This window comes from Barbus barbus (genome assembly GCF_936440315.1).
Source record: "Barbus barbus genome assembly, chromosome: 7".
Classification (NCBI taxonomy): domain Eukaryota; kingdom Metazoa; phylum Chordata; class Actinopteri; order Cypriniformes; family Cyprinidae; genus Barbus; species Barbus barbus.
Genome location: NC_136735.1, coordinates 26,089,972 through 26,114,765, shown reverse-complemented (window position 1 = coordinate 26,114,765; position 24,794 = coordinate 26,089,972). Strand labels below are relative to the sequence as shown.

Genomic DNA, 24,794 nt, shown 5'->3' with positions numbered 1-24,794 from the left:
TTCTATTCATCAAAACACCTGAAAAAAATATTTCTGTTTAAACAAAAATATTAGGCAGCACAACTGTTTTCAAAATTAATAATAATAAAAAATGTTCTCTGAAAATCTGTATATTAGATTGATTTCTGAAAGATCATGTGACACTGAAGACTGGTGGCTGCTGAAAATTTAGCTTTGGCATCATAGGAATAAATTACACTTTATAACATATTATTAATAATAATAATATATTTTTACTATTTTTTTTTTTATCAAATAAATGCAGCCTTGCTTATCATAAGAGATTTCTTGCAGAAACAATCTCTTACTGTCAAGGGAAAAAGCATTCGTTCATCACAAATTTCACAAATTATTCATCTACAAACACTTATGTTTTTAAGGAGTCACACCAAACAATATTTTACAACCTAAGCAAAGCTTGCCTTGTCATAAAAAACTCATTATTATTAAACTTGCTTTTATTAATTTTTATATTAGGACAGTTATGTCACTATTACATTTTACACTTTATGGCCCCAGAAATTGTAAAATTAAAAAATCTAAATATTTAATCTTAGAAATCAAAAACATCATAGATGAGGTGTATTCAAGTCCTTGTATGCATGAATTGCATTTTAAATAGATCCGAACATTGTGATTAACATATACTGCTTAGTTATCAGCTTGTAAATCCATTTAGTTTTTTTGTTTTTCTGAAAACATGTCTTGGGTCTCACCAGTGTAGTCAAAAAAAAAAAAAAGCAGTCAAGCAGGTTACAAAAATCACACTTCTGTTGTATACTGCGTATTTAGGCAAATTTAGTAGGTATTCTATGTACACAAAATTGTCTTGCACATATATACTGTGTTTTGTGTACACTGCACACAATATAAAGTACATATATTATAGTACTATGGCTATATGCTATGCCTTGAGCCCTCATAAATGGTAATGATGAATATCTTATGTCATTATTTGATGAACCAACTAATTATTCTATATCTGAAACCAATCTTTCATCTCTGTAGCTGTGGGAAGGGATATGTACCCTTTAGGGTGGGTACTTGGCATGTTTTCATCTGCAACGAGAGCAGCAAAGAGATTTCAATACACCAAACTAGTCTTATTTTGTGTAGAATCTCAAAGCTACTGAATCCCTTAGGAACTTATTAAATGTTTGCTGTTCCAGATTGGTAGTGTCAATGTGTGTATGCGTGTACGTGTGAGAAAGACAGCGCGGTAATGTTTGTTTTCATCATTATCCCAATGAACATAAGTCCTGTCTTCAACTGCTTGGCTTCAGGTCTATAGAGGAAATTCACTCACATTCACCATCAAAAGATTGACAGTGACAACTTAGAGCTGAAAGCAACACAAACTAAACTTAAGATCGTGGAACTGAAGTCACAATAGGTTTTTGAAGGGATGAAAAGCATGAATGTTGTTTTTCCAGTTGCCAAATATTAGCAAAATCAAAGCTTTTCATATAGACACTACTGTTCAAAAGTTTGAGGTCAGTATTCCTTTTATTAATATTAAAGTTTATTGCAATAAATTTATTGGAAGTTTTCCTCTTATCATATTTCTATTGCAGACTTACTAAAAGAAGTAAGCCACTAAAGGCTATGCGTTACAGTGATTTTACCATAGTTAAAAGACTTTGTGCCTTTTATCAGAACACCTGTAACTTGTTGTAAAGTCACTGTAATAAATGTAACAACAGATACTAAATGTCAGAGAAAACAGTGTGTCTCTGCTGAATTCTAGAAACATTTCATCATTGCACATAAGAATTGAAAAAGAACAAATCCAAAATTAGAGCACATGAATATATAAGCCCTCGCAGCTGCTTCTGAATGCAAAGCCCCGACCCTTCCTTCCTTCCAGTACTGCATCTTATCAACAATCAGCACAGATGTATGATGCATTAGCTACAAGAATTTAATCAGTTACGCTCATTAATTACTTACAACAAAACTAGATTCATCAAATGCCCCAAACCATCCCCAAACAATATACACAGACTGTTAAATCTACTGAACATATCAAAACAAAACACACTGAATGCAGAAAAAACAATCAAGTAAATTGGAAATTATTTATACACTGGATAAGTACAAATTTCCCCAGAAGGCACAGTTATTGCTGATGTTATCCAATATTATGGGTTTTATAGCCTGGAGCATCACCAGGCAGGATGTACTTGCTACAGGACAATAATAGCAGGGATTGCTCTCCTCGCACTGTGGGTTACCTGGACTTAAGTACATTCCTTAAAGGCACAAAGGTGAACTGGTAGGTGAACATAGTCGCTCTCCACTTCATTAAAAACCAGCAATGAACCTGGGTATTTTATTTATTCCTAAACGCTAATCAAGTTTAGCTGTTATCAGTAAAGCTAGAATAGTGTATACTTGAAAGTCAGAAGAACCCAACAATGATCGCCCAACTTTTTCTTAAATAGATTAAATAAATGTCTGGTATTCCACAGGCATTTTTTTTAAAAAAAAGGCTCTTCACTAAAGAGTTCTAAGCCTTGAGTCAAATCAGCAAGCTCCAAGATGAATCACATTTCCTTTGATTCAAAGCTAAACAGCATATGAATTACAAAAAAGGGTACAAAACTGCCTGCTTAAATTCTACTCAAGCCATGAAGCGATGCAAATGACTTGAACAGGTCAGAAATTATGATAAAATATAAAATGACCTCTAAAAGTTTGGAAATGCCCTTGGCATTTTGGACACTTTCAGAATTTTATTAAACAAAATGGGTGAATTCAGAACACAGAATAAACAAGATTATATATTTACAATCTAAAACCTCTAAACTATGTTCTATTTGTTTTGTTGTGTACTAACCTTTATTGGCAATCAATCAGTGAAGCTATAAAGGTGCACTGAACCAATAACCCTTAAAAAAGAAACCTGGACCAAGTTAAATGTGATAAACATGCTTCACAGCTGCCAAATGGGCATGACTGACTGTGACATGAATTGCCATTATTATGCAATCAAAGACACTGTTTTGAGGGCACTATACATTTATAGATAATTCGATATTAAGTCAGTATAATCATAAAAAATACTCATTCCTTTTTCAGGATGCTGTATAATATGCTATAATCTAAAATCCAAATAAGTTTTACAGATCCTTATCAGAAAGGGCTTGAAAAATGTTCCTCTTCAGGAACTCGAGCTGCGTCAGGAGACGCTTTGGGGGAACGCCTACAGCGTAACCGGCTCTGAATACCAATGAAATCTGTCCAGTGGATGGGAGGGACGTCACGGGCGAGGTGACGTAATGACCAGCTGGTATAAAAGCACGTGCGGTGAAAGCGGCATCAGCTTTCTGTCATTCAGCAAGCACTCTGTGTTTCTGTCAGTCTTATTTACTGTTGTCTGTCTTTAGCTATGGCTAAGAAGAGCCCGTTTAAGGCTTGGAATATGAGAGAAGCACAATACGAGCTGTATGCGGGGGATACACACAGCTTGTGTGTGTTGGCCTTCCCCACGGCGCTGCCCGCTTCGTGGGGTTCGCGGCGGGGTCTGATGGAGGGATCGGAGACGAGCGAGTCTCTATCTCCATCCTCATCTGTCAGATCCCATAACCGCTCCTCGAGTTCGGAAGCCCGCCTCGCGGTTACTTCGCCTCGGGCAGCGGCGTCGGCGTTTCTCGTGTCTTCCGCCGAGGAGGTTGACATGGGAAGCGTCGAGCATGTTGCACCCACTCTGTCACCCCAGTATGAGGAGCTTGTGGAGTGGCTTTTCGAACCGCAGAGAGGGTTTTCTGCGGTTTCAGACTCGCCTCCACATCCGAGCCTGCCTTTTCCCCCCCGACCTCCACACTGAGGTGTCGCGGTCGTAGGGAAAACAATTTGGGCCGCCTCTTCGTCCCCTCTTTTGATTACTACGGTAATGTGATGGGGACGAGTGAGTGCGGTCACAGAGCGATGCCGCGTGTGGAACAGACGCTTGCGAGCTATCTGTCCCCTGTCTCTGAAGGCATGGGGTACGCGGCAGCAGGACGGGCTGGCTTATGTCTGCACGCCATGGTGGTGTTGCGGGCATGCCAGGCTGACCTGCTCAAGGAGTTGGATGAGGGTGGGGGTTTCTCCCTCACCGCTCTCTTGCTCACGGGGCTGCTAGGCTAGAGCAGCCCCTGCCGCGTGCTGGCTCCTCGTATAGGCAAGCTCGCCCCCGCTGGAGCGGTAAGAAGGGTGCAAGGTCAAGGACCTCCCAGCCAAGCAGGCGAAGAGGTCTTCGGCCAAGAAGCCCTGATGTGAGTGGGATCAGGGCTTATGAAGGGTAGCCCCACTGGGGTAGAGCACGTTTCACCGCAGCGTTAGGTGCTCGTCTTCCCCCAGTGCCCTCAGGAGATCGTTCTGCCAACCCTGCCACCTATGGTGCTTCAGGGCGCAGCGGTCTCCAGCGAGCGTACATCTCAGTCTCTCCCGCCCGGTATCGTAGCGGAGCTGAGATGCTTGCCACCCCTTCGGGGGTCTCTAGAGCAGCTGGTTCGGTCGTTCCCTGCCGGTGCGCCACTTCAGGACACCGAACTAGCCGCTCCGGTTACACCAGAGGCCAGTCTTGAGAGACTGGTTCCCTTAGTAGACTATTTCGCAGCGTGGAAACTACTGCCAAATGTGTCTCGATGGGTCCTGCACACTGTAGAGAGAGGCTACAGAATCCAGTTTGATTCTCGTCCGCCTCAATTCAACGGGGTGAATTCCACGTTAGTGGGCCCCGAGCAGGCTCTGGTAATGGAACAGGAGGTACATACTCTCTTAAGGAAGGAGGCCATCGAGGTGATTCCTCCTCGCGAGAGAGTCCGGGTTCTACAGCCGGTACTTCATAGTTCCAAAGAAGGATGGAGAGTTGCATCCCATTTTAGATCTGCAGCATCTCTGAACCGCTCAGTCAGCAGACTGAAGTTCAAGATGCTCACGCTCACAGGTCGCGTCTCAAATCAGGTCCGAGGACTGGTTTGTCGCAATCGATCTAAAAGACGCATACTCCCACGTCTCCATCCTTCCCTCTCACAGGAAGTTCCTGAGGTTTGCTTTCGGGGGCGAAGCTTACCAGTACCGGGTACTTCTCTTCGGGCCAGTCACTCACTGTCAAGCAGTTTCAGAGACTTGCTGGGTCTGATGGCAGCTGCGTTCAACGTGTTACCTATTGGCCTGCTGTACATGAGACCCCTACAGTAGTGGCGCAAGACCAAGGGGTTCTCCCCGAGGGGGGAACCCGCTTCGCATGCTCAAGGTCACGCAGCGGTGCCTACGTGCCTTGGACATGTGGAGACTACCTTGGTTCTTGTCCCTGGGCCTGGTGTTGGGAGCTCCGTGTCGCCGCGTACGCTATCCTTCACCGGTCGGGGAGCGGTCATGAGTGGCCACCCTGCCCACGGTCTGTGGAGGGGTCATCATCTCACTTGGTCAACGAGATGCTGGCCGTGTTTCAGGCTCTGAAATACTTTCTCCCAGACCGAAGAGGTTGCCATGTGTTAGTTTGCACCGACAACACATCGGTGGTCTCTTATAGCAACCACCAAGGAGGTCTGCGGTTCGCGCCCCCTGTACAGGCTGGCGCACCAGATCCCTGTGTGGGCTATGAAGCTGAGCTCTCCTGGTTGGTCGAGCTGGCATTGCTCCCCTCAACTTTGAGGGTCACCTTGAGCATGCCGCTCCCTTCTGAGCGTCTGAGTTCCCTCATCATGCTCAGAGTTAAGTGCTCGGCTCTCCAGAGCTCTGCCTTGGTAGAGCTAGCATTGCTCCCCTCACTTTAGAGGGTCGCCTATGAGCATGCTGTTCCCTTCTGAGCATCTGGGTTAGCATGTGGGAGCAGACACCCTGTGGAGGCAGGGGCTGTTATCCGGGGAATGGATGCTTCACACCGAGGTGTTGAAACAGATCTGGAGAGTGCTTGGCCAGGCTCAGGTGGACCTCTTCACCACTCAGACAGCGCAATGTCCCCTCTTGTACTCTCTACGTCATCCAGCTCCGAGGGGCTGGATGCCATGGTACAGATGTGGCCGAGGCTTCGTCTGTATGCCTTTCCCGCGATTTCCGAGTATGGTTCTCGGACCTGATTTCCCTCCTCGACGGCTTTCCATGGGAGATTCCAGTCAGGAGGGATCTCCTCTCACAGGCAGGAGGCACCCTTGTGCACCCCCGCCCGGAGTTGTGGAAGCTGTGGGTGTGGCCCCTGAAGGGGCACAGCTCATAGCTTCCGGTCTCTCAACCGAGGTTGTTGAGACCATTCTCCAATCCAGAGCTCCCTCTACGAGGAGACTGTACGCCCTGAAGTGGAGACTCTTCACTTCATGGTGCAGAGATCACCAGCTCGGCCCAGTTAACTGCCCGGTTGGTACAGTACCGTAGGTTTCCTGTAGCTCAAATAGTAGAGCATGGCGCTAGCAACGCCAAGGGCATGGGTTCAATTCCCATGGAAAGCAAGAGCTGATAAAATGTAAAAACTGTAACTTGAATGTAATGTAAGTCGCTTTGGATAAAAGCGTCTGCTAAATTCATAAATGTAAATGTACAGTGCTGGAGTTCCTGCAGGCTCGACTCTTCGCAGGGTTAGCCCACTCCACCTTGAAGGTCTATGTGGCGGCAATCTCGTTACAGTTTCCTCTGTGGTGCATTGAGGCAGTCGGTTCGAGGATGCCACTCAGATGGCCTATGAGTCTTCTGACCTCCCAGTCAGAGCTCATTCCATGAGGAGTGTGGCGGCCTCCAAGGCCTTTCTCACAGGTGTCCCTATCCAAGACATCTGCAACGCTGCGGGATGGTCTACGCCCCTGACCTTGTCAGGTTTTATGGCCTAGACATACGAGCCACTCCAGGTTTTCCATTCTCTCGCCCTAGATGTGCTCCGTTGGATACACACAGGGCAGGGACTTGGAAGTCTGGTGCCGTGGGTGTCTCGTTCCCCAAAGCGTCTCCTGATGCAGCTCGAGTTCCTGAAGAGGAACGTCTTAGGTTACGTATGTAACCCCAGTTCCTCGAAGGAACGAGACGCTGCGTCATCTTCCGGCATCCCTGCCAGCGCTTGCTTCATTCTAGAAGCTGACACCGGTTTCACCGCACGTGCTTTTATACCAGCTGGTCATTACGTCACCTCACCCGTGACGTCCCTCCCATCCATTGGACAGATTTCATTGGTATTCAGAGCCGGTTACGCTGTAGGCGTTCTCCCAAAGCGTCTCCTGACGCAGCGTCTCATTCCTTCGAGGAACTGGGGTTACATACGTAACCTAAGATGTTTTTTTTCATGCTTGCTCAGTGAACCATTTGAACAACAATTATTGCACAGGCACCTGTGGAACAGTCCTTAAGACTCTTACGGTTTACAAGCAGTAGACAATGAATGTCACAGATTTAATAACCAGCAGAAGAACGTCCTGATCACCTGTGTGAACAGGTCATAGTCCTGAGGCAGGGAGGCATGAGGATTGCAGATGTGGCCAAAACAATTAACTGCAATATCCATAATGTAAGATACCTCAGACAGTACTATGAAGACAGAAAGACAGCTGATCTTCCTTGCAGTGGCAAATAAACTAGCAAATCTGGTGCAGCACATGAGGATGAGATGCACTGTTGTACTTAAATCAGCTGCTGGTGACGGGTGCTCACTGTCACTTTAGATTTTGACTCTTTGTTCAGGGACTCATTATTCCATTTCTGTTTGTCAAATGTCTGGTTGTTTAACTTTTTATGTTAATACAAATATTTAAAAATGTTAGAAATTTGCTGGAAATAAAAGCAGTTGAAAATGAGAGGACATTTATTTGTATTATTTTGTTGTTGCTTAGTTTATATTTAAGTTTATTGCAGAATATTAAAATATGTACAGATTAAGGCTATAAATTTAAAACCTAAATTTAGTACAGTGGTTCTAAACCAGGGGGCCTCAGCAAACTTCCAAGACCATATATATAAGTAGTTTGACTACTTATTAGTTCATTCAAAATATGGTAGTGGGAAGTCAGTGCATAGCTTTTTTAGGCAAAATTCCCATTTCCATGTTTACAGGATGCATTCTGATTTGAAGTTTTTTTTTTTTTTTTTCAAGATTATGGTTAGAGTAGTCTTTCACAGGAAATTCTGCAACTAAACAGTCTTTTAAAAATGAAATCGCACTGATTAGTGACTGCTACAGGAGCACATATCATTGCATAACCTCACAGCCCCTAAACAGTATTCCAAAAAAAGATTTCTCTTTGGAAAAAAATAAAAGAATGAGAGTTTAAATTTTGAACCCGTAGTGCTATGTCTGATTGCTTAATTTATCTGTTGGATGTTCTGTGTGTTTTTCTGTGTAGAATGTGGTAATGGCGAGATGATTGAAGTGGTCAGCAGATTACGAGAGTGGATCACAGTTCTTCATGAGAGTGGCAATCCCAGCAAGAAATACAAGTTCCAGAAGCCAGAAAAGAGTGAGCACACACACACACACACACACACACACACATATCTGAACTTCTAAAATTAGTGCTAACCTTATAACCATGATAATGAAATCAATGTCAAATTAAAGATCTTTCTGCGACCTCTCTGTATGTTTTTGTAGAGGTCGACATGAGTAAGATGCCCCTCTGTAAGGACTCTCTGGGCTGGATGTTCTCCAGACTGGACACAAACTTTGACCTTCAACTCGACCAATCAGAGCTGTCCAGCCTGAGCTCAGAGAAGAGTGATGTGTGCACTAAAGCCTTCCTCAGGTCATGTGACCCAGACAAAGACAGGCTTGTTTCCAGCCAGGAGTGGTGTTCGTGCTTTCAGAGATATCAAGGTATAAACTTCAGCCCAATTCACACAGTAATTGTTTCTCAGGCTGACATATGTAAAAAATAAATCTGCATGGCTCCTCAGTGATAAAATTAATGCGTTCAGATGAAGATAAATTCATGGTAGAGGTGTGAGTTTGTGTTCCTTACATGGTCAGTTACATTGGTTGGACAATTATTAAATTAATATTTAATTTAATAATAGGAAAATGGTTTTCGGTAACATTTTTTATCTCAAAAGGAGGGATTTTTGTTTTTTTAATGTGGAAATTAGCGGAAAAAAGTTAATGCATCCTTTAACGTAAGGTAAACATTTGTCTCCACTACTTGGTTTATATTTTTAACGTATATAATTGTATATAATACGTATTCTAAAGTTATCTTGCATACATGTTGCTGCCATAACAATGGCCCATTTCAAATGATTAGATAAAATATTGTTCTTGTAAATACTTTCCAGCATTTCAGTAATGAAGATTGTCTTTAAAATGCATGCAAATTACCACAAAGAGGAATTACTGTACAGTGCTTCAAAAAAGTATTTACATAATGACGTTTGAATTGATCCCCTCTTGTAAATTCAGAGATGTGGATTCAGACAACAATTAAATTACTGCACGACCTTGGTGTTTATCAAAAACAGTAGGTAATTCGGCTGGGAATTGTTACGTAGATGGTGTGGATTCGGACGGCAGTAAAATCACAGACTAGGCCCTGCAAATACTGAAAATACCTTTCATCCCCACGAGAAACAATTAAGTTTAAGTTAAGTTAACAACTTTATTAATCCCACAAGGGGCAATTCAAGTAGGGTAGCAGAATCACACAGCAAACACAAGACATCACATAGAAGATACAAAAAAATAAATAGAAAGAAAAAAAAAAAAAAAAAAAAAAACCGACATGCTTCATAATTCAATTCTTCTTGAAAAAAAATAATAATAATAATAATAATACAAATAAAAACAAAAAACACCTTAAGACTTTAAATTACAAAAACGAATAGCCTCTGGAACAAAGGTAAATTTATATCTATTAGATAAACATTTAATGCTTCTAAATCTTCTTCCAGAGGGCAGTACTTCAAAGTAAACCTTCAAGGGATGAGAGTCATCTCCCGTGATACTACGAGTTTTCCTGAACATTTGTTGCTCGTAGAATTCTGCTAGACTCCGCAGAGGTACACCAATAATTTTTGAGCAAGTCCTAACTAAGGTCTGCAAACGATTCTTGTTCCTAAGAGAGAGTGATGAATACCAGCATAAAAAAGAAAAGCTCAAGATACTCTCAATAAAGGTAGCATAAAAAGTTCTCAGAATGTTTTTTTGTACACAGAAAGAATTCAATTTCCTAAGAACATACATTCTTTGATTCACCTTCTTAATAATAGCCTCTGTATTCTGCTGGAACTTTAGAGTAGTATCAAAGATCGTTCCAAGATACTTATACTCCTGTACCCTTTCAACTTCTTCTCCATAAAAGTACACAGGTTTCACCTTTAAAGCATTTTTCCTAAAATCAATTACCATCTCTTTCGTTTTAGTAATATTCAGTTGTAATTCTACTTTTTTACACCACTCAAAGAACTCATTGTGATCATTACTGTCATCACATTCTGCACTAGTTAACAAGGATAGAAAAACTGTGTCATCCGCATATTTAACTACATGACATTTATCCTTGGTGCTGCGACATTCATTTGTATAAAGTATAAAAAAGATTGAAGAGAGTACACATCCCTGAGGAGATCCAATTGACGTAACAAGCGTATCTGACAGCACTCCATTCAACATGACTCTTTGCTGCCTACATGTCAAAAAATCTAAAATCCATAAAACCAAACCGTGACTCACATCAAATTCACAAACAAGTTTCTTTGCTAAAATGATAGGATTCATTGTGTTGAACGCAGAGGAGAAATCAACAAACAACATTCTAGCAAATGTGCCTCCATTCTCTAAATGTTGATGTATGGTATTTAGGAGGAAGAGCTTTGCATCATCCACACCTCTTTTAGTGCGATATGCAAACTGCAAAGAATCTAACTTATGACCCGTAACTGTAATAAGTTGTGACTTAACTTCCCTCTCTAAGGCTTTCATGGCTAAAGAAGTTAATGCAATGGGCCTAAAATCATTCAAAGAATGTGACTTTTCTCGCTTAGGAATAGGTATTATATTAGACGTTTTCCATAAGCAAGGAACTACAGCCTGATCCAGGGATGCCTGAAACAGAGAGTGAAACACAACACTGAGCTGCTCCGCACAGTATTTAAGTGTTCTCCCACAGATACCATCTGGACCAGGCGCTTTATTAACAGGTGTAGCTTTCAGCTGTTTCATAACATTAAAAGGATGCAGATTCAAAGTGTTGAAAGGACTTAATTTTTGCTTAAAATCATCAAGAACAGCACTTGTGTCATGCTTCTCAAAACGTGTAAAAAACAAATTCAAGTCATTAGCCAATAAGTTACCATCAGCGTCCGTATTTAACACTGTTCCTTGCTTAGGTATACCGATATCCGCCATGTTCTTAATCCCATGCCAGACAGCCCTCATATCACCTTGAACAAATTTATTTTCTATTTTATTTTTGTAATTTAGTTTAGCACATCTGATTGTTCTTTTAACCTCCTTATTGATCATTCTTTTCTCCTCATTGGACCCTGATAAAAATACTCTTTTCTTCATATTGAGAATATTTTTAAGCTCTTTGGTTACCCACGGTTTGTTATTTGGAAACACAGAAATACCTTATTGACCTTATTATCTATTACTGTCCGAACAGGGATTTACACATACTATTCTACATGCTCTCAAGAAATTCAAGACAAAGAACTACTTTCTCTCAACCAAACTCAAATGTGTATTCATATACTGTAGTACTAGCTAAGAAACCTTCACACAAGCGCACTAACTAATAGGACTAAATACATGAAAGTTACAAAAACAGTTGCATAAAGCTTAATAAACCCTGACAGCGAGATCAGGACCTTGATGTGAACAAACATGAAAGATGTACCAGTATGTTTTTATGGCAAAAGCTTCTTAATGTTAATTTATTGTAAAGTGTTATCGTGCACTGTATAAAGCACATACAGCCTGGTGTGTAAGTTCATCTGAGAAAGAAAATTAGGACATTAACACAGAACATCATTAGCAGTTACAACAGAAAGACATTCTAGAAATTATGCAGCATTGTAAGATAATCTAGTTCTGAGATATTTATATACTAAATGACAGTTAAATGCAGTTAAAATCTCTCTACCAGAGGAATAATTTTAGGTATCTTTCTCACTGCTGATCTGAAATCAATGTGTTTCAGAGGCTCCCTGCCAGTCAGAGATCACCATCATCCACAAACAGCAAGCTGGGAAGAAATTACTGGGTAAGTTCATTCTCTCTGTGTTTTGTTTATACATGTAATTTTCTCATGGACAAGTGGTCCTTGTTTGTAATGCAAGATCATGTTTAATGGAGTTATCCTTGTCCCAGTTCCAAAATCTGCTAACAGCCATCTTAAATCTAAGTAAACCCATCTTAAGTACAATTCTTTTAAATATACACTTAACACTTGTTCAAATTTTTGGGTTCAATAAGACTTTTTTTTTTAAAGAAATCTATACTTTTATTTAGCAAGGATGCATTAAATTGATCATAAGTGACTGTAAAAAGAAAAAAAAAAACATTTCTAACATTTTCTATTTTACATAAATGCTGTTCTTTCAAACTTCATTTCCACAAAAATAAGCTGCACAACTGATTTTAACATTTATAAGAAATGTTACTTAAGCACCAAATCAGCATATTAGAATGATTTCTGAAGAATCATACAGTATAACACTGAATCCTGGAGTAATGGGTTTGTCATCATAGGAATACATTTAATTTTAAAATGTATTCAAATAGAAAATGGTTTTAAACTGTAAAAATATTTAACAATGTTACTGTTTTTACTGTATTTTGATTAAATAAATACAGCCTTGGTGAGCATAAAAGACTTCTTTCAAAAACATTAAAAAATGTTACCTGAAAGGAAATGAATGTATGTTAAGTAGTCCTATTTATATGCAGGAATTTATCTATATGAGCTAATTTAATGCAATCAACAACAAAAAAAGAGCTACAGTATTTCATTAAAAATCAAGTTAGTTACCTACAGCATATTCTTTAAAATATGCTTGAAACATAATTTTTTTTTAAAAATGAACCAAATAGAAAGAAGAAAGAGCTTTACACACGTTTACACACACACACACACACACACAAGGAATTTGACTTGACAGCTGGAGCTTCCAGTGCAGAAGAAAATATGGACATAGTGCAGACATACATAGGAATATCACAGTAGAGATGGAATATAACACAAATATAAGAAAATTAAATAATGCACTTTATACAGAAGTAGAAGTATGGAATTCTTTTTTAAATAAATGTTATTTACAAGTGTGCAGTTTACAAATGTTCAAATTTCGAATTCTATGTCAGTTATAATGGACAGTGTGTAGTTATTGAAGTGTTAATTGTTCAGGCTGAATACAGCCTGCGGGAAAAAGCTTCTTGTGCCTGGCTGTTCTGGTCCAAAGTGATTTTCTTAGCCCTTTTCCTCACTCTGGAGATGTGAAGATCTTGGAGGTTGGGTAGAGGGGCACCGACAATCCTCTTAGCAGTCCTGACTGCTGATTGTCATTACATTCTGCTGAAATAGTGATTACATGATGCATTGCATCTCTATAAATTGTATCATTGTCATTTACACCTAACTAGACTACACAATCTAATATACCTTATTGACAAACAAAATGCAGTAACATTACAAACTAAAAAAATCTGTTGTTACTCAAACATCCTAAATCATAATACTTTGTGAGCCTCAGCTATAAACACCAGTTTTTGCAATGTTACCAGTATTTTCCCCCAGCATTTTACACCATGTTCATATAGAAAGCACTAGCATTTAATAACCATCTCAATGTCATCACAACCTAAACACAGTTACAGTACAACCAAGGTGTCAAACAGAGGGAAGCCAACATTAATTCTATTAAAGCAAGAAATCACTGAGTTTCTTTCCCTCTCTCTGAAGGTCGCGTGTTTAATTTGAGCAGGGGAATGAGATGAGGGGAAATTGGACATGAAAAGAAGGATATTTTTAACTGCTGTTTCTCCCCTGAGTGGAACGCACAGTGACGGCTCTGTGGCTTCCGGCACTGAATTATAAAAAGACAAAAAAAGAGAAAGATGTAAAAAAAAAAACCTTGACTATGGTGATTCTGTAGAAAGAATCTGTAAAATTGAAATTCAATGAATGTGCGTGAGAGACATGGAGAGAGAGAGAGCTCTCGGTGGTGACAGTTATGTTCTTTGACATTGAATATATCATCTCCCTATCTGTGTGAGTGTAGCTGTGAGACACACTCGGTGGCTGTGTATAATCTTGCCTGTGATGTAATGTTTCCTGACATTAGGACTGATGCTGATGTGTGTGTGTGTGTAGGTCCTTACATCCCCTCCTGTGATGAGGATGGCTTCTATAGGCCTCACCAGTGTCATGGCAGCAGTGGTCAGTGCTGGTGTGTGGACCACTATGGAAACGAGATTGCTGGGTCTCGTACCCATGGCCCTGTTGACTGTGGTAAGTGGGGGTGCATCATTTGACACCTCAGATATTTTGGGAAAAAAGTAAAATAAGTAATGCTTTTAATCTGTACAATGTAGAGATTCAGTGACTTCTAGGCTTATGTGATAACTGATCATTTTAATTTCGCATTTTAATCCTTCCAACTGGAATGGCTAGTTATTTAGCTAATAAATCATAAAGTTCATACAAAATAGATCTCAATTAAAAAATATATATATCATACAATCTGGAATTTAATATAAGTAGTGTATATTTAAAGTACTGCAGGTATTTTGACCATCAGGCTATAGCAAGTATTTGTGAAATCACTTCAGTTAATTATTGTGTCCAATAAAAAACTGCCACATCTCACTGTTTTTAACATGACACATTTTTTTAAGTGGTTTCATGGCGTGAGACGCTGAAAGAAAAAAAAACATCTCAGGTTACGTATGTAACCCTGGTTCCCTGAAGGGAACGAGACGCTGCATCAAAAACTCAAGGGGAACGCCTTCAGCGTAACCGCGCTCTGAATACATGTGTAATCTGTCCAATGGAAGGGCGAGATGTCACGGGCGGGTGACGTAATCGACCAGGAAGCATAAAAGCACGTGTGGTGGAACTGGCATCAGCTTCTAGGAATGAAGCAACCGCCGGCAGGGATGCTGGAAATATGGCCTAGAGACGCAGCGTCTCGTTCCCTTCTGGGAACCAGGGTTACATACGTAACCTGAGACGTTCCCTTCCAGGAACTCGAGCTGCGTCGAAAACGTTAGGGGAACGAGATGCCCACGCCACCAGACTTCCAAGTACCTGCCCTGTGTGTATACCTCAGGAGCACAGCGAGGGCGAGAGAAAAAGGGCCACGAGTGGCTAAAGTTGTTGGGTCTGCGTCCAAATGGCCAACTTCTGAGAAGTGAGTCTTGATCCTCAAGAAGGGGGAGAGCAGAGGACTCGAGGCTATAGAATAGCATCCTGATCCACCACATAGCATAAGTTCTCTGGCCGGAGGCCTCAGCCTCTGGAGGAAACATGTACTAGGGGGTGCCTACCCACTGAGAGGCCACCGAGAAGGGCGCGGTAGGCCGATAAAGCCGCCACGTAAACCTTCAGGGTGGAGTGGGTTACCCCTGCAGAGAAACGGGCCTGCAGGAACTCCAGAACTGTACCAATCGGGCAGTTAACTGGGTCGAGGTGGCAGTCTCCGCACCATGAAGGGAAAAGTTTCCACTTCAGAGCGTACAGAGCGTACAGCTCTGGATTGGAGGATGGTCTCAGCAACCTCGGTTGAGAGACCGGAAGCTATGAGCTGTGCCTCCTCAAAGGCCACACCCACAGCTTCCATAACTCCGAGCGGGGTGAAAGACCCCTGCATGTGAGAGGAGATCTCTCCTGACGGGAATCTCCCACGGAGAGCCGTCGAGGAGAGAAATCAGGTCCGAGAACCAAACTCAGCCCGGCCAGAACGGTGCTACCAAAAGTAGGCTGACCTTGTCCTGGCGCACTCTCGCCAGAACTCCCAGGAACAAACCGATCGGGGAAAGGCATACAGACGAAGCCTCGGCCAAGTTTGTACCATAGCATCCAGCCCCAGTGGAGCTGGATGAGTCAGAGAGAACCAGAGGGGACATTGCAATGTGTGTTGCAAAGAGGTCCACCTGTGCCTGGCCAAACACTCTCCATATCTGCTTCACCACCTCGGGGTGAAGATACCTAGGGATATGCCCTGGGACCACACAAGGATCTTGTGTGCCAGCTTGTACAAGGGGCGCGAATGCAGACCTCCCTGATGGTTGATGTAAGAGACCACCGCTGTGTTGTCGGTGCGCACCAACACATGGTGATCTCTTAGGTCTGGGAGAAAGTGTTTGAGTGCTCGAAGCACAGCCAGCATCTCCAGGCAGTTGATGTGCCATGTGAGATGGTGACCGCTCCACAGACCGCGGGCAGGGTGGCCACTCATGACCGCTCCCCAACCGGTGAGGGATGCGTCCGTCGCTAGCATTATGCTGTGACCAGGAGCTCCCAGCACCGGGCCCTGAGGCGAGAACCAAGAAAGTCTCCACATGTCTAAGGCACGTAGGCTTCGCCGCGTGACCTTGAATGCGAAGTGGGTTTCCCCTCGGGGAGAACCCCTTGGTTCTGAGACACCACTGTAGGGGTCTCATGTACAGCAGGCCAATAGATATCACGTTGGACGCAGCTGCAATCAGACCCAGCAGTTTTTGAAACTGCTTGACAGTGAGTGACTGGTCTTCTCTCACTCTTTTGACTGACGTGAGGATCGACTCAAACCGAGCAGGGGACATGCGTGCCTGCATCGTGGTCGGATCCCACACCACGCCTAGATAAGTGGTTCTCTCTACTGGAGACAGCACACTTTTCTTGGCGTTCAGTCTCAACCCCAACACTTTCATGTGCGTGAGAACGACATCTCGATGTCGAATCGCCACTTGCTCTGATTGAGCTAGGATCAACCAATTGTCGATATAGTTGAGTATGCGGATTCCCTGGAGTCACAAGGGAGCCAGAGCAGCATCCACACACTTCGTAAAAGTGCGGGGTGAGAGTGAAAGGCCGAAACGAAGGACCCGATATTGGTATGCTTTGCCCCCTAAAGCTAACCTCAGGAACTTCCTGTGAGAGGAAAGGATAGAGATGTGGAAGAATGCGTCTTTTAGATCTATCGTGAGAAACCAGTCCTCGGACTTGATCTGAGACACGACCTGATTAAGAGTGAGCATCCTGAACTTCAGTCGCATGACTGAGCAGTTCAACTGATGCAGATCTAAAATGGGACGCAACCCTCCATCCTTCTTTGGAACAATGAAGTACCGGACTCTCTTTCGTGAGGAGGGACCACCTCAATGGCCGGGCGGACGTGACTGAGAGAAGCGCTCGCTGGAGCCAGCTGCACCCTGGAACTCTGGCAGGGTTGGCAGACTGATCTCTTGGGGCACTGAGGAGAGACGGACACCGTGTAATGAGGTGTAACCCGCTCTTCCCCAGAGGGGCCTGCCCTCGTAAGCCCTGGGCCACGCTTGTCAGGGCTTCTTGGCCGAAGACCTCTTAGACTAAAGTACGGTCCGCAGATCCGGCTTAGTCCTAGAGGTCCCTGACCCAGAGTGTTTGCCACCTCGGCCCCGCCGCAGGGGTGCACGAGTAGCAACGCTCTGTTTTGTGCCTCTCTGTATGAGGAGCTGGCACACGGCAAGGGCTTCTCCCGCCCAGCAGCCCCCAGAGCTAGAGATGGGCGAGGGAGGAACCGCTGGAACGCCGCCGCTTCTATATGTGCCTCGTGGTACCTGTCGACGACGGAATTGACGGCGTCGCCGAACAGGCCAGAAGGTGCAAGCGGGGCGTCTCCATGTCAAATAGGGTAAACCACAGAGGCCAGCGATTCTACGGAGCTCAGAAATAGCAGATTTGAGCTTCTACCCCTCATCTAGCTCTTTAAGCAGGTACGTCGACTTGGTACGCCTGTAACACTGCCATGGTGTGCAGACACGCACCAGCCTGACCTGCAGTCGCGTACCCCTTGCCCACCAGCGCTGAAGTTGTGTGCAGCGTCTTGGTGGGCGAGGTCGGAGCCTTCAGAGACGACGCTGCGCCAGGGGACAGATAGCTCGCGAGTGTCTGTTCCACCTGGGGCATTGCTTCTGATATGAATGAGAATGACGTAATGCACACGTCACCTTGGCAACGCGCGCTGCAACAGCGAGCTCTCACTCAAAGGGGGAAGAACCGCCCCGCTGGCTTCCAGCCTCGAGCGAGAGCGCTAGATCTGGGGAATGCAGGGGTGATAGGTCGAACCCATCTCCAACCCATCCGCCAGATCCATGTTGCGATCCCCGCGATCTCACTCGCCGGGCCCGCGAGATCGTACAGCGGGGAGAAGCACAATCAGCCCCATTACTTAGAGCTGACGGCGCGAATATAATGATGTCGTCATTCATAATATGCTTGTGCAAACACTGCAGCTTTACAAAGCTCATCGACGTCCTTCACGTCCACCTCCTCGGAGGAAGACAGGCGGAGCGTCGAGCCCTCTCTCTGGGGGGAAGAAACCACGGGGCGGGCTTCCGATCCCAGGGAGCGGGCGCTGGATCTGATGGGAAAGGAAGAAGATAGGGGCTCGCCCGTCTTCATTCCCTCCACCTGATCCATCTGCACTTCCCACGAGCGCAACCGCCGCTCCGCCTTTTTTTCTTTTTCTTCGGCAGAAGCGGGACCGGCACCGCGAGGAACGCTAGTGAAAGCTCACTCCTCAAAGAGAGCCTTCCGAGAGCAAGCATACGCAGTGACAAACGCTCACAAAGCGGGCAGTCAGCTCCCTCGAGAACTGACTCTGCGTGCTCTGCTCTCAAGCAGACCACACACGGACTGTGTGTATCCCCAGCAGTGATGAACGTTTGCAGGGAGGAACATACAGCCTGTAATGTGATCTGCTCTCGCCCAAGTGCTTGCACACATTGTGGAGCTTATTTCAAGTGATTGTGTAGGGACAAACAACACTAAATAAGACTCACAACACAGATTGACAGACACACACACAGAGTAGCGGCTGCTGAATGACAAAAAGCTGATGCCGGTTCCACCGCACTTGCTTTTATGCTTCTTGGTCGATTACGTCTCCCGCACCTGACGTCTCGCCCTTCCATTGGACAGATTACACATGTATTCAGAGCGCGGTCACACTGAAGACGTTACCCTAGCGTTTTCGACGCAGCTCGAGTTCCTGGGAGGGAACTGGGAAATGTGGCACAACAGCGAAAGATGATGAAATGAAAAAAGTGTCTTGTGTGAAGGTGTCCTTTTGAATAAAATGAGCCCAAACACAATGCATGATGCTTAAAAATAATCTACAGTACACTGTGTATGAGAACATGCTTTGATGCATGAGTCTGGAAGGGTCTTATGTGTACATTCTATAAAAGTTCAAAAGAAAATATGCAACCAAATATACTGTAACAAATTATTGGTTAAATTACTATTAAACCATTTGTCTTTAGCACTATACCACCATTCAAAAGTTTGGGGTTAGTAAGATTTTTACAATGTTTATGAATGAAGTCTCTTATGCTCACTATCCAGTAAAACCGTAATATTGTGAAAATAATGGTTTAAAATTGTAATGATTTTTTTTTTTTTTCTGTGATGATAAATCTGAGTTTTGCAGCCATTACTCCATTCCTCAGTGTCACATGATCCTTCAGAAATCATTCTAATATGTGACATCATGCACAAAACCAGTCTCAAGTCGCTGGGGTATATTTGTAGCAATAGCCAGAAATACATTGTATCTGTCAAAATTGTCGATTTTTCTTTTTTGCCAAAAAAGATTAGGATATTAAGTAAAGATGATGATCATGTTCCATGAAGATATTTTGTAAATTTCCTCCCATAAATATATCAAAACTTCATTTTTGATTCGTAATATGCATTGCTAAGACTTCATTTGGACAACTTTAAAGGTGATTTTCTCAATATTTAGATTTATTTTCAAATAGTTGCATCTCATCCAAATATAGTCATATCCTAACAAAGCTTTCAAATGACGTATAAATTTCAATTAAAAAAATGACCCTTATGACTGGTTTTGTGGTACAGGGTCACATATTCTGATTTGGTGCTCAATTAATCATTTTATTATTATCAGTGTTGAAATCAGTTATGCTTCTTAATATTTGTGTGGAAACAGGATACATGATACATGTGCTACATATTTTTCAGGACTCTTTGATGTATAGAAAGTGCAAAAGAACAACATTTAAAATAGAAATCTTTTGAAGTTTCAATTTCATTTATTTTTTTTAATCTTACTCATTCCAAAACAGCAACAAAATGCATTAATTTTAACAGCTAGAAGTCAAGAAATGAAAACAGCTACTGTTTTTCCTTACAGCCGTGGAGTCTTCCGGAGATTTTGGCAGCGGTGATTCTCTGCCCTCAGATGATGAAGATGGTGATATTGTAAATGATGAAGAGGAGATGGGAGATGATGATGATGAATATGAACAAATTGATGATGAGTATGGGTACCTGTCATAATCCATTTTCCGCTGTCTTTTTTATTATTTTAAAACATTGAATACAAGGAACCAAATAAATAACAGACTTTCATTTGGTCTTCAAGCACGTTTCTAGGTGATCTCGGCAGAGTGCAGTACTAACATTACTAAAGGGTTCATCTACCCCTGTGCCGTATAATATTTGTACAAAATTAATATCAATACTCAATAGCCACGTTTCATTTTTATTACTTTTCTTATATTCGTCCAAAGTGAATACATATATTGACAGACCTAGAAGTTCAGGAATTCATAAGCGGGTTTGATGAGAGATTATTGAGGGTTAAATGTTTGCACTTATAAACATGCACACAAATACACATATGAATACATGCCAACACACCTGACGTCATGATTTCAAGAGCAATTCGCTCTGGAACTCTTTGCACCTGATAGGATGTGATTTTACAGCCATGCCATGAGGAGTTAACATCCATATTCACACGTCTCATAACGGTTCACCATAAATCACATACATTGACTTTTGATTTCATCAGCAGAATGAATACTTAAAATTACAGATAAACTATCAAAATGTATCAGTGTTTGATATGTAAAGGTGGACATCCTAGAGCAAACTTGTTTGAAATTGTTAAGACCCGGCCTGGAGTGACCACACAATAAAATAGATGTGACTGCAGTCGATGTTAGAAGAGGACAGAGTCATGCTATTTACAGAGGCTTAAACACACATGCACACACACGCTTATCTTGTAAACACTTTGGCAGTCCTTGGGCATGAGGTGCCTTTGACGCAACATGGAGGAGTGGTGGAAAAGAGGTCTGGGGATAAAGAGAGAAGATGATATTTAGTTAGAATGTAGAACTTGACTGCCATATGAGGTTTTTGCGTCACGTTCTCTGTTGTTTTGGTCTGTAGGGGAAAGTGAAAATGATTAGTTAGTTTGCATATGTTACTGTAGACGACAAATCATATGATAGATGCTGCTGCTGTCACTTACTCTCCTCGTCCCTCTCAGTGCTTTTGCATTTTCTGTCAGATTTGTTTTCATGATGTGCATATGAAAATATAAATTTCCTTCTATGGACATTGTGGTGTTTTCTGAAAAAGAAAAAAAAAGTAAAAGTTATTTGGTCGAATGAGTTTATGATAATCCGTTTCAGAGGTTAAAGGAACCACCTTTATCAGTGTTGTCCAGTTGTTGTCATAGAGATAACACATTTTGGTTTGTTTGTTTTTTACAGTATACATACAGTATAATTTGCTCAAATAAAGTTACACAGACCAAAACAGTGTTTTTGTACAGTAATTCTGTGTATGTGAGAGTGTGTCAGAGAAGGAGAAAGAAAAATCCTGTGTGTCTGGTCTGGTTAGTGCTGCATTATGAATAAATGCAATTTTAATATTTTATATACCACAATTTCTCATCTGTACACACAGAGACTTAAACACACACACACACACACACACACACACAAGTAAACTGGGGCATCTGTGAGGTTGAACACTTGTTTAATCATTAAAACAAGCATGTGCCTGTCAACTAATGTGTGTATGTGTGTCTCTGGATCTAGATTACACTGTAGTTCTGATGTATTTTTGTCATTTAATCTCTTCAAAATTCAATTAAAATATGATGCAAAGAGAAACTAATGGCTTGGAAACTACTAGAACACATACTAAATAGTACTATGCATGTGTGTAAAGTAAGGCTGTGTGACTGTGTGCATTAGTTTGTCTGTCCACAGCTCTCTAAAAGGAACCAACTGGATAAACAGAAAGTGTTTTCATTCAGCAGCTTTACCTCTTCCTGTCAGAAAATCACACTACTGCTGGCTTTGGATTGAAGTCTCACACACACAAACACAAAGGATCCAGAATGCAAATGTAGCTAGGTTTGAATGCAAAATGGATAAATCTGTCTACGCGCTCTTGTGTTTACTCACCCTCGTGTTATTTCAAAAGGTTAAGATAGATAGATAGATAGATAGATAGATAGATAGAGAGTCTATCAAAATCTGCTTTCTACTTTAAAATGCACTGATAGCCACCATAATAATACAGGTGGTACAACAGAATGGAATGTGAAAAATCAGTTCATAAAACATGACTAATGTATACATAAAACTATTTACAAAAAAATATAATTAAATATAATGTCACCTAGGGACTAGAAATGGAAATGTCATTTTACTGTTTTTGTTAACTGTAAATTATACGGTAATCCATAGTTTGCATTTGCTAAAATCTTTGACAGTATTTTACAGTAAAATTACATATAATACATTAAACAATGTTAATCCATTTACATGGTTTATGTGGCATCTTACAGTTAAGCAAGCTTTTATTAAAAACTACAAAAATGGCTAGACAATTTCTCTATTTGGCATGTGCAACATTATAAGATTCTTAATGGAATCTACACAGACAGGTGTTAGACGTAAGCTTTGTTAGAAGTGAAGATTATTGTATACATGCTGTCCTTCGATCAAAATATCGAATAGCTTCAGAAGACTTGCGTCACAAAATATGAAACTACTTTTGTTTTTTGTCCCTTTTGGAACTTGAGAGCTTCACTGGATAGCAAAAGCTGTTTCTGTAATTTTTTAGGCTACTTTTGTGTTTCACATAAAAAAAGCAATATCTAAAAAAATTTTTAAAAAAGAAAAGAAAATTTGGGTGAACTATTCCTTTAAGACTGTTACAAATGGTTTGTTGTTCAGAGGTGTCAAGTAACGAAGTACAAATACTTCGTTACTTTACTTAAGTAGAAATTTTGGGTATCTATACTTTACTGGAGTAATTATTTTTCAGCCGACTTTTTACTTCTACTAGCTTACATTTTCACGCAATTATCTGTACTTTCTACTCCTTACATTTTAAAAATAGCCTTGTTACTCCTATTTCATTTCGGCTCGTTTTCATTCCGGCTTGTCATCGTCATGGGCGTTGCTAGGTCCTTTTTAGGGGGGCTTTAGCACCCCTAAATTTCTGCTCAGCCCCCCTAAAAATCTTGCGATTCTTCCCCTTTAATGTGAAACGGCAGCAGACTTCGGCTCCTCCCCATCTTTCTGCGCGTTCTTCAATCCACAGACTGCGGTGGCGCAGAGGAGAGGACAAGGTGTGTGTTTATCGATAGATTGTTATAATATCTACATCTGTGCAGTTCTTTGTCTTAAATACAGTTTACAAAAAGTCATGGGAGAGCAATCGGTTTCCAATCTTCTGTAAAGTTTTCGCTGCATTCACCACTCATCACACCACAGCTGTTTCCTTCAGCGAAAGCCCTTAACACATTATACGCATACTTTATAAAACGATCACGTTATTGCTATTTTCATTTGAAAATTTAGCTTTCAATATAGAACTTAATATTACAGTGCATGTGGCATTAACTACCATACAGTTATGCATAGAAGTGATTAAAGACAGTGACAGACAGCACTCAGTCAGTGCACTCATTTTAATTGCATATCAGAGTGATTGACAGAGATTGAAACATTGTGTGTCCTTCTCACAGACTGCTTCAGTTTTGCGGGGGTTTTTTTATTTTTTTACTTTTAAAAGTTAATCACAGCACCCACATAGTTTAATCCATTGTCCAGCCTTATAGCTGTGTTGTTTATATTGCTAATATGGATAGTCAGTGTAAGTTTAAAGTGATATGATGTTTTATGTTTACAATTTTCTGTTTGTACTTGAGCATAGAAAAAGATTTGTACTAGTAATGCAAACAGTAACATTTTTGGTTTGTACAGTAAACAGGTGTGTGTGTGTGTGAGATCAGGTAGACTTGTATTTGGCTTGTACTCGGATGTTATACCCATCTATGCAATACAGTGGAATACTGCAATAAGTTTAGTATACCATCCTACCCTATTAATAATTTTTTTTGTAAATATTTATTTTTTATTATTATACCATCATTGGGGGCTGAGCCCCCCTAAAATGAAAATCCTAGCATCGCCCTTGGTCATCGCTCAAAAAAAAAAAAAAACCTATCCAGATAAATCGCGCCATCCGGATAGAGTGAATTGTGGTTGGATGAGAATATAAACCTATACCATTCCGACACCCTATTGGTTTGTACGCGATCCATCGCACCTGCACATGACACAAATCACATCACACTCAAAAAAGATTATTTCTTAAAAGTTATTATTTCTCCACTACTGGCTCATTTATCAAACGGGTGCTTTCTCTTCGTCCGTTGCCCTCACAGATTCCTGCAGCTAAGCTTGGATGTACATTTACATTCCAATAAAGGTTATTGATGACATGCCTCTGAAGTTTGACTTTTTGCACCATTACAATACTTACAGACAACTAGTCATCATATCTTCCGCTCCATGCAACACGTTAGTGCTC

At 41.7% G+C, this 24,794-nt stretch overlaps 1 protein-coding gene across 2 annotated transcripts in view; it reads left to right on the top strand.

Annotated features, from left to right (window-relative positions):
- The window catches only part of LOC306873287 (testican-3-like), a gene marked incomplete at its 5' end in the record, with an annotated part of 46,869 nt that extends 24,797 nt beyond the window's left edge, over window positions 1-22,072 (top strand). For both annotated transcript variants that reach the window (XM_079422474.1, XM_079422473.1), the window contains 5 exons: window positions 8,310-8,423; window positions 8,558-8,779; window positions 12,099-12,161; window positions 14,271-14,408; window positions 20,299-22,072. In XM_079422474.1, the coding sequence (XP_079278600.1) occupies window positions 8,310-8,423; window positions 8,558-8,779; window positions 12,099-12,161; window positions 14,271-14,408; window positions 20,299-20,444 (683 nt within the window). In that variant the 3' untranslated portion in view covers window positions 20,445-22,072. The remainder of the gene's footprint in view (window positions 1-8,309; window positions 8,424-8,557; window positions 8,780-12,098; window positions 12,162-14,270; window positions 14,409-20,298) is intronic.
- Between the last annotated feature and the right edge of the window lie 2,722 nt (window positions 22,073-24,794).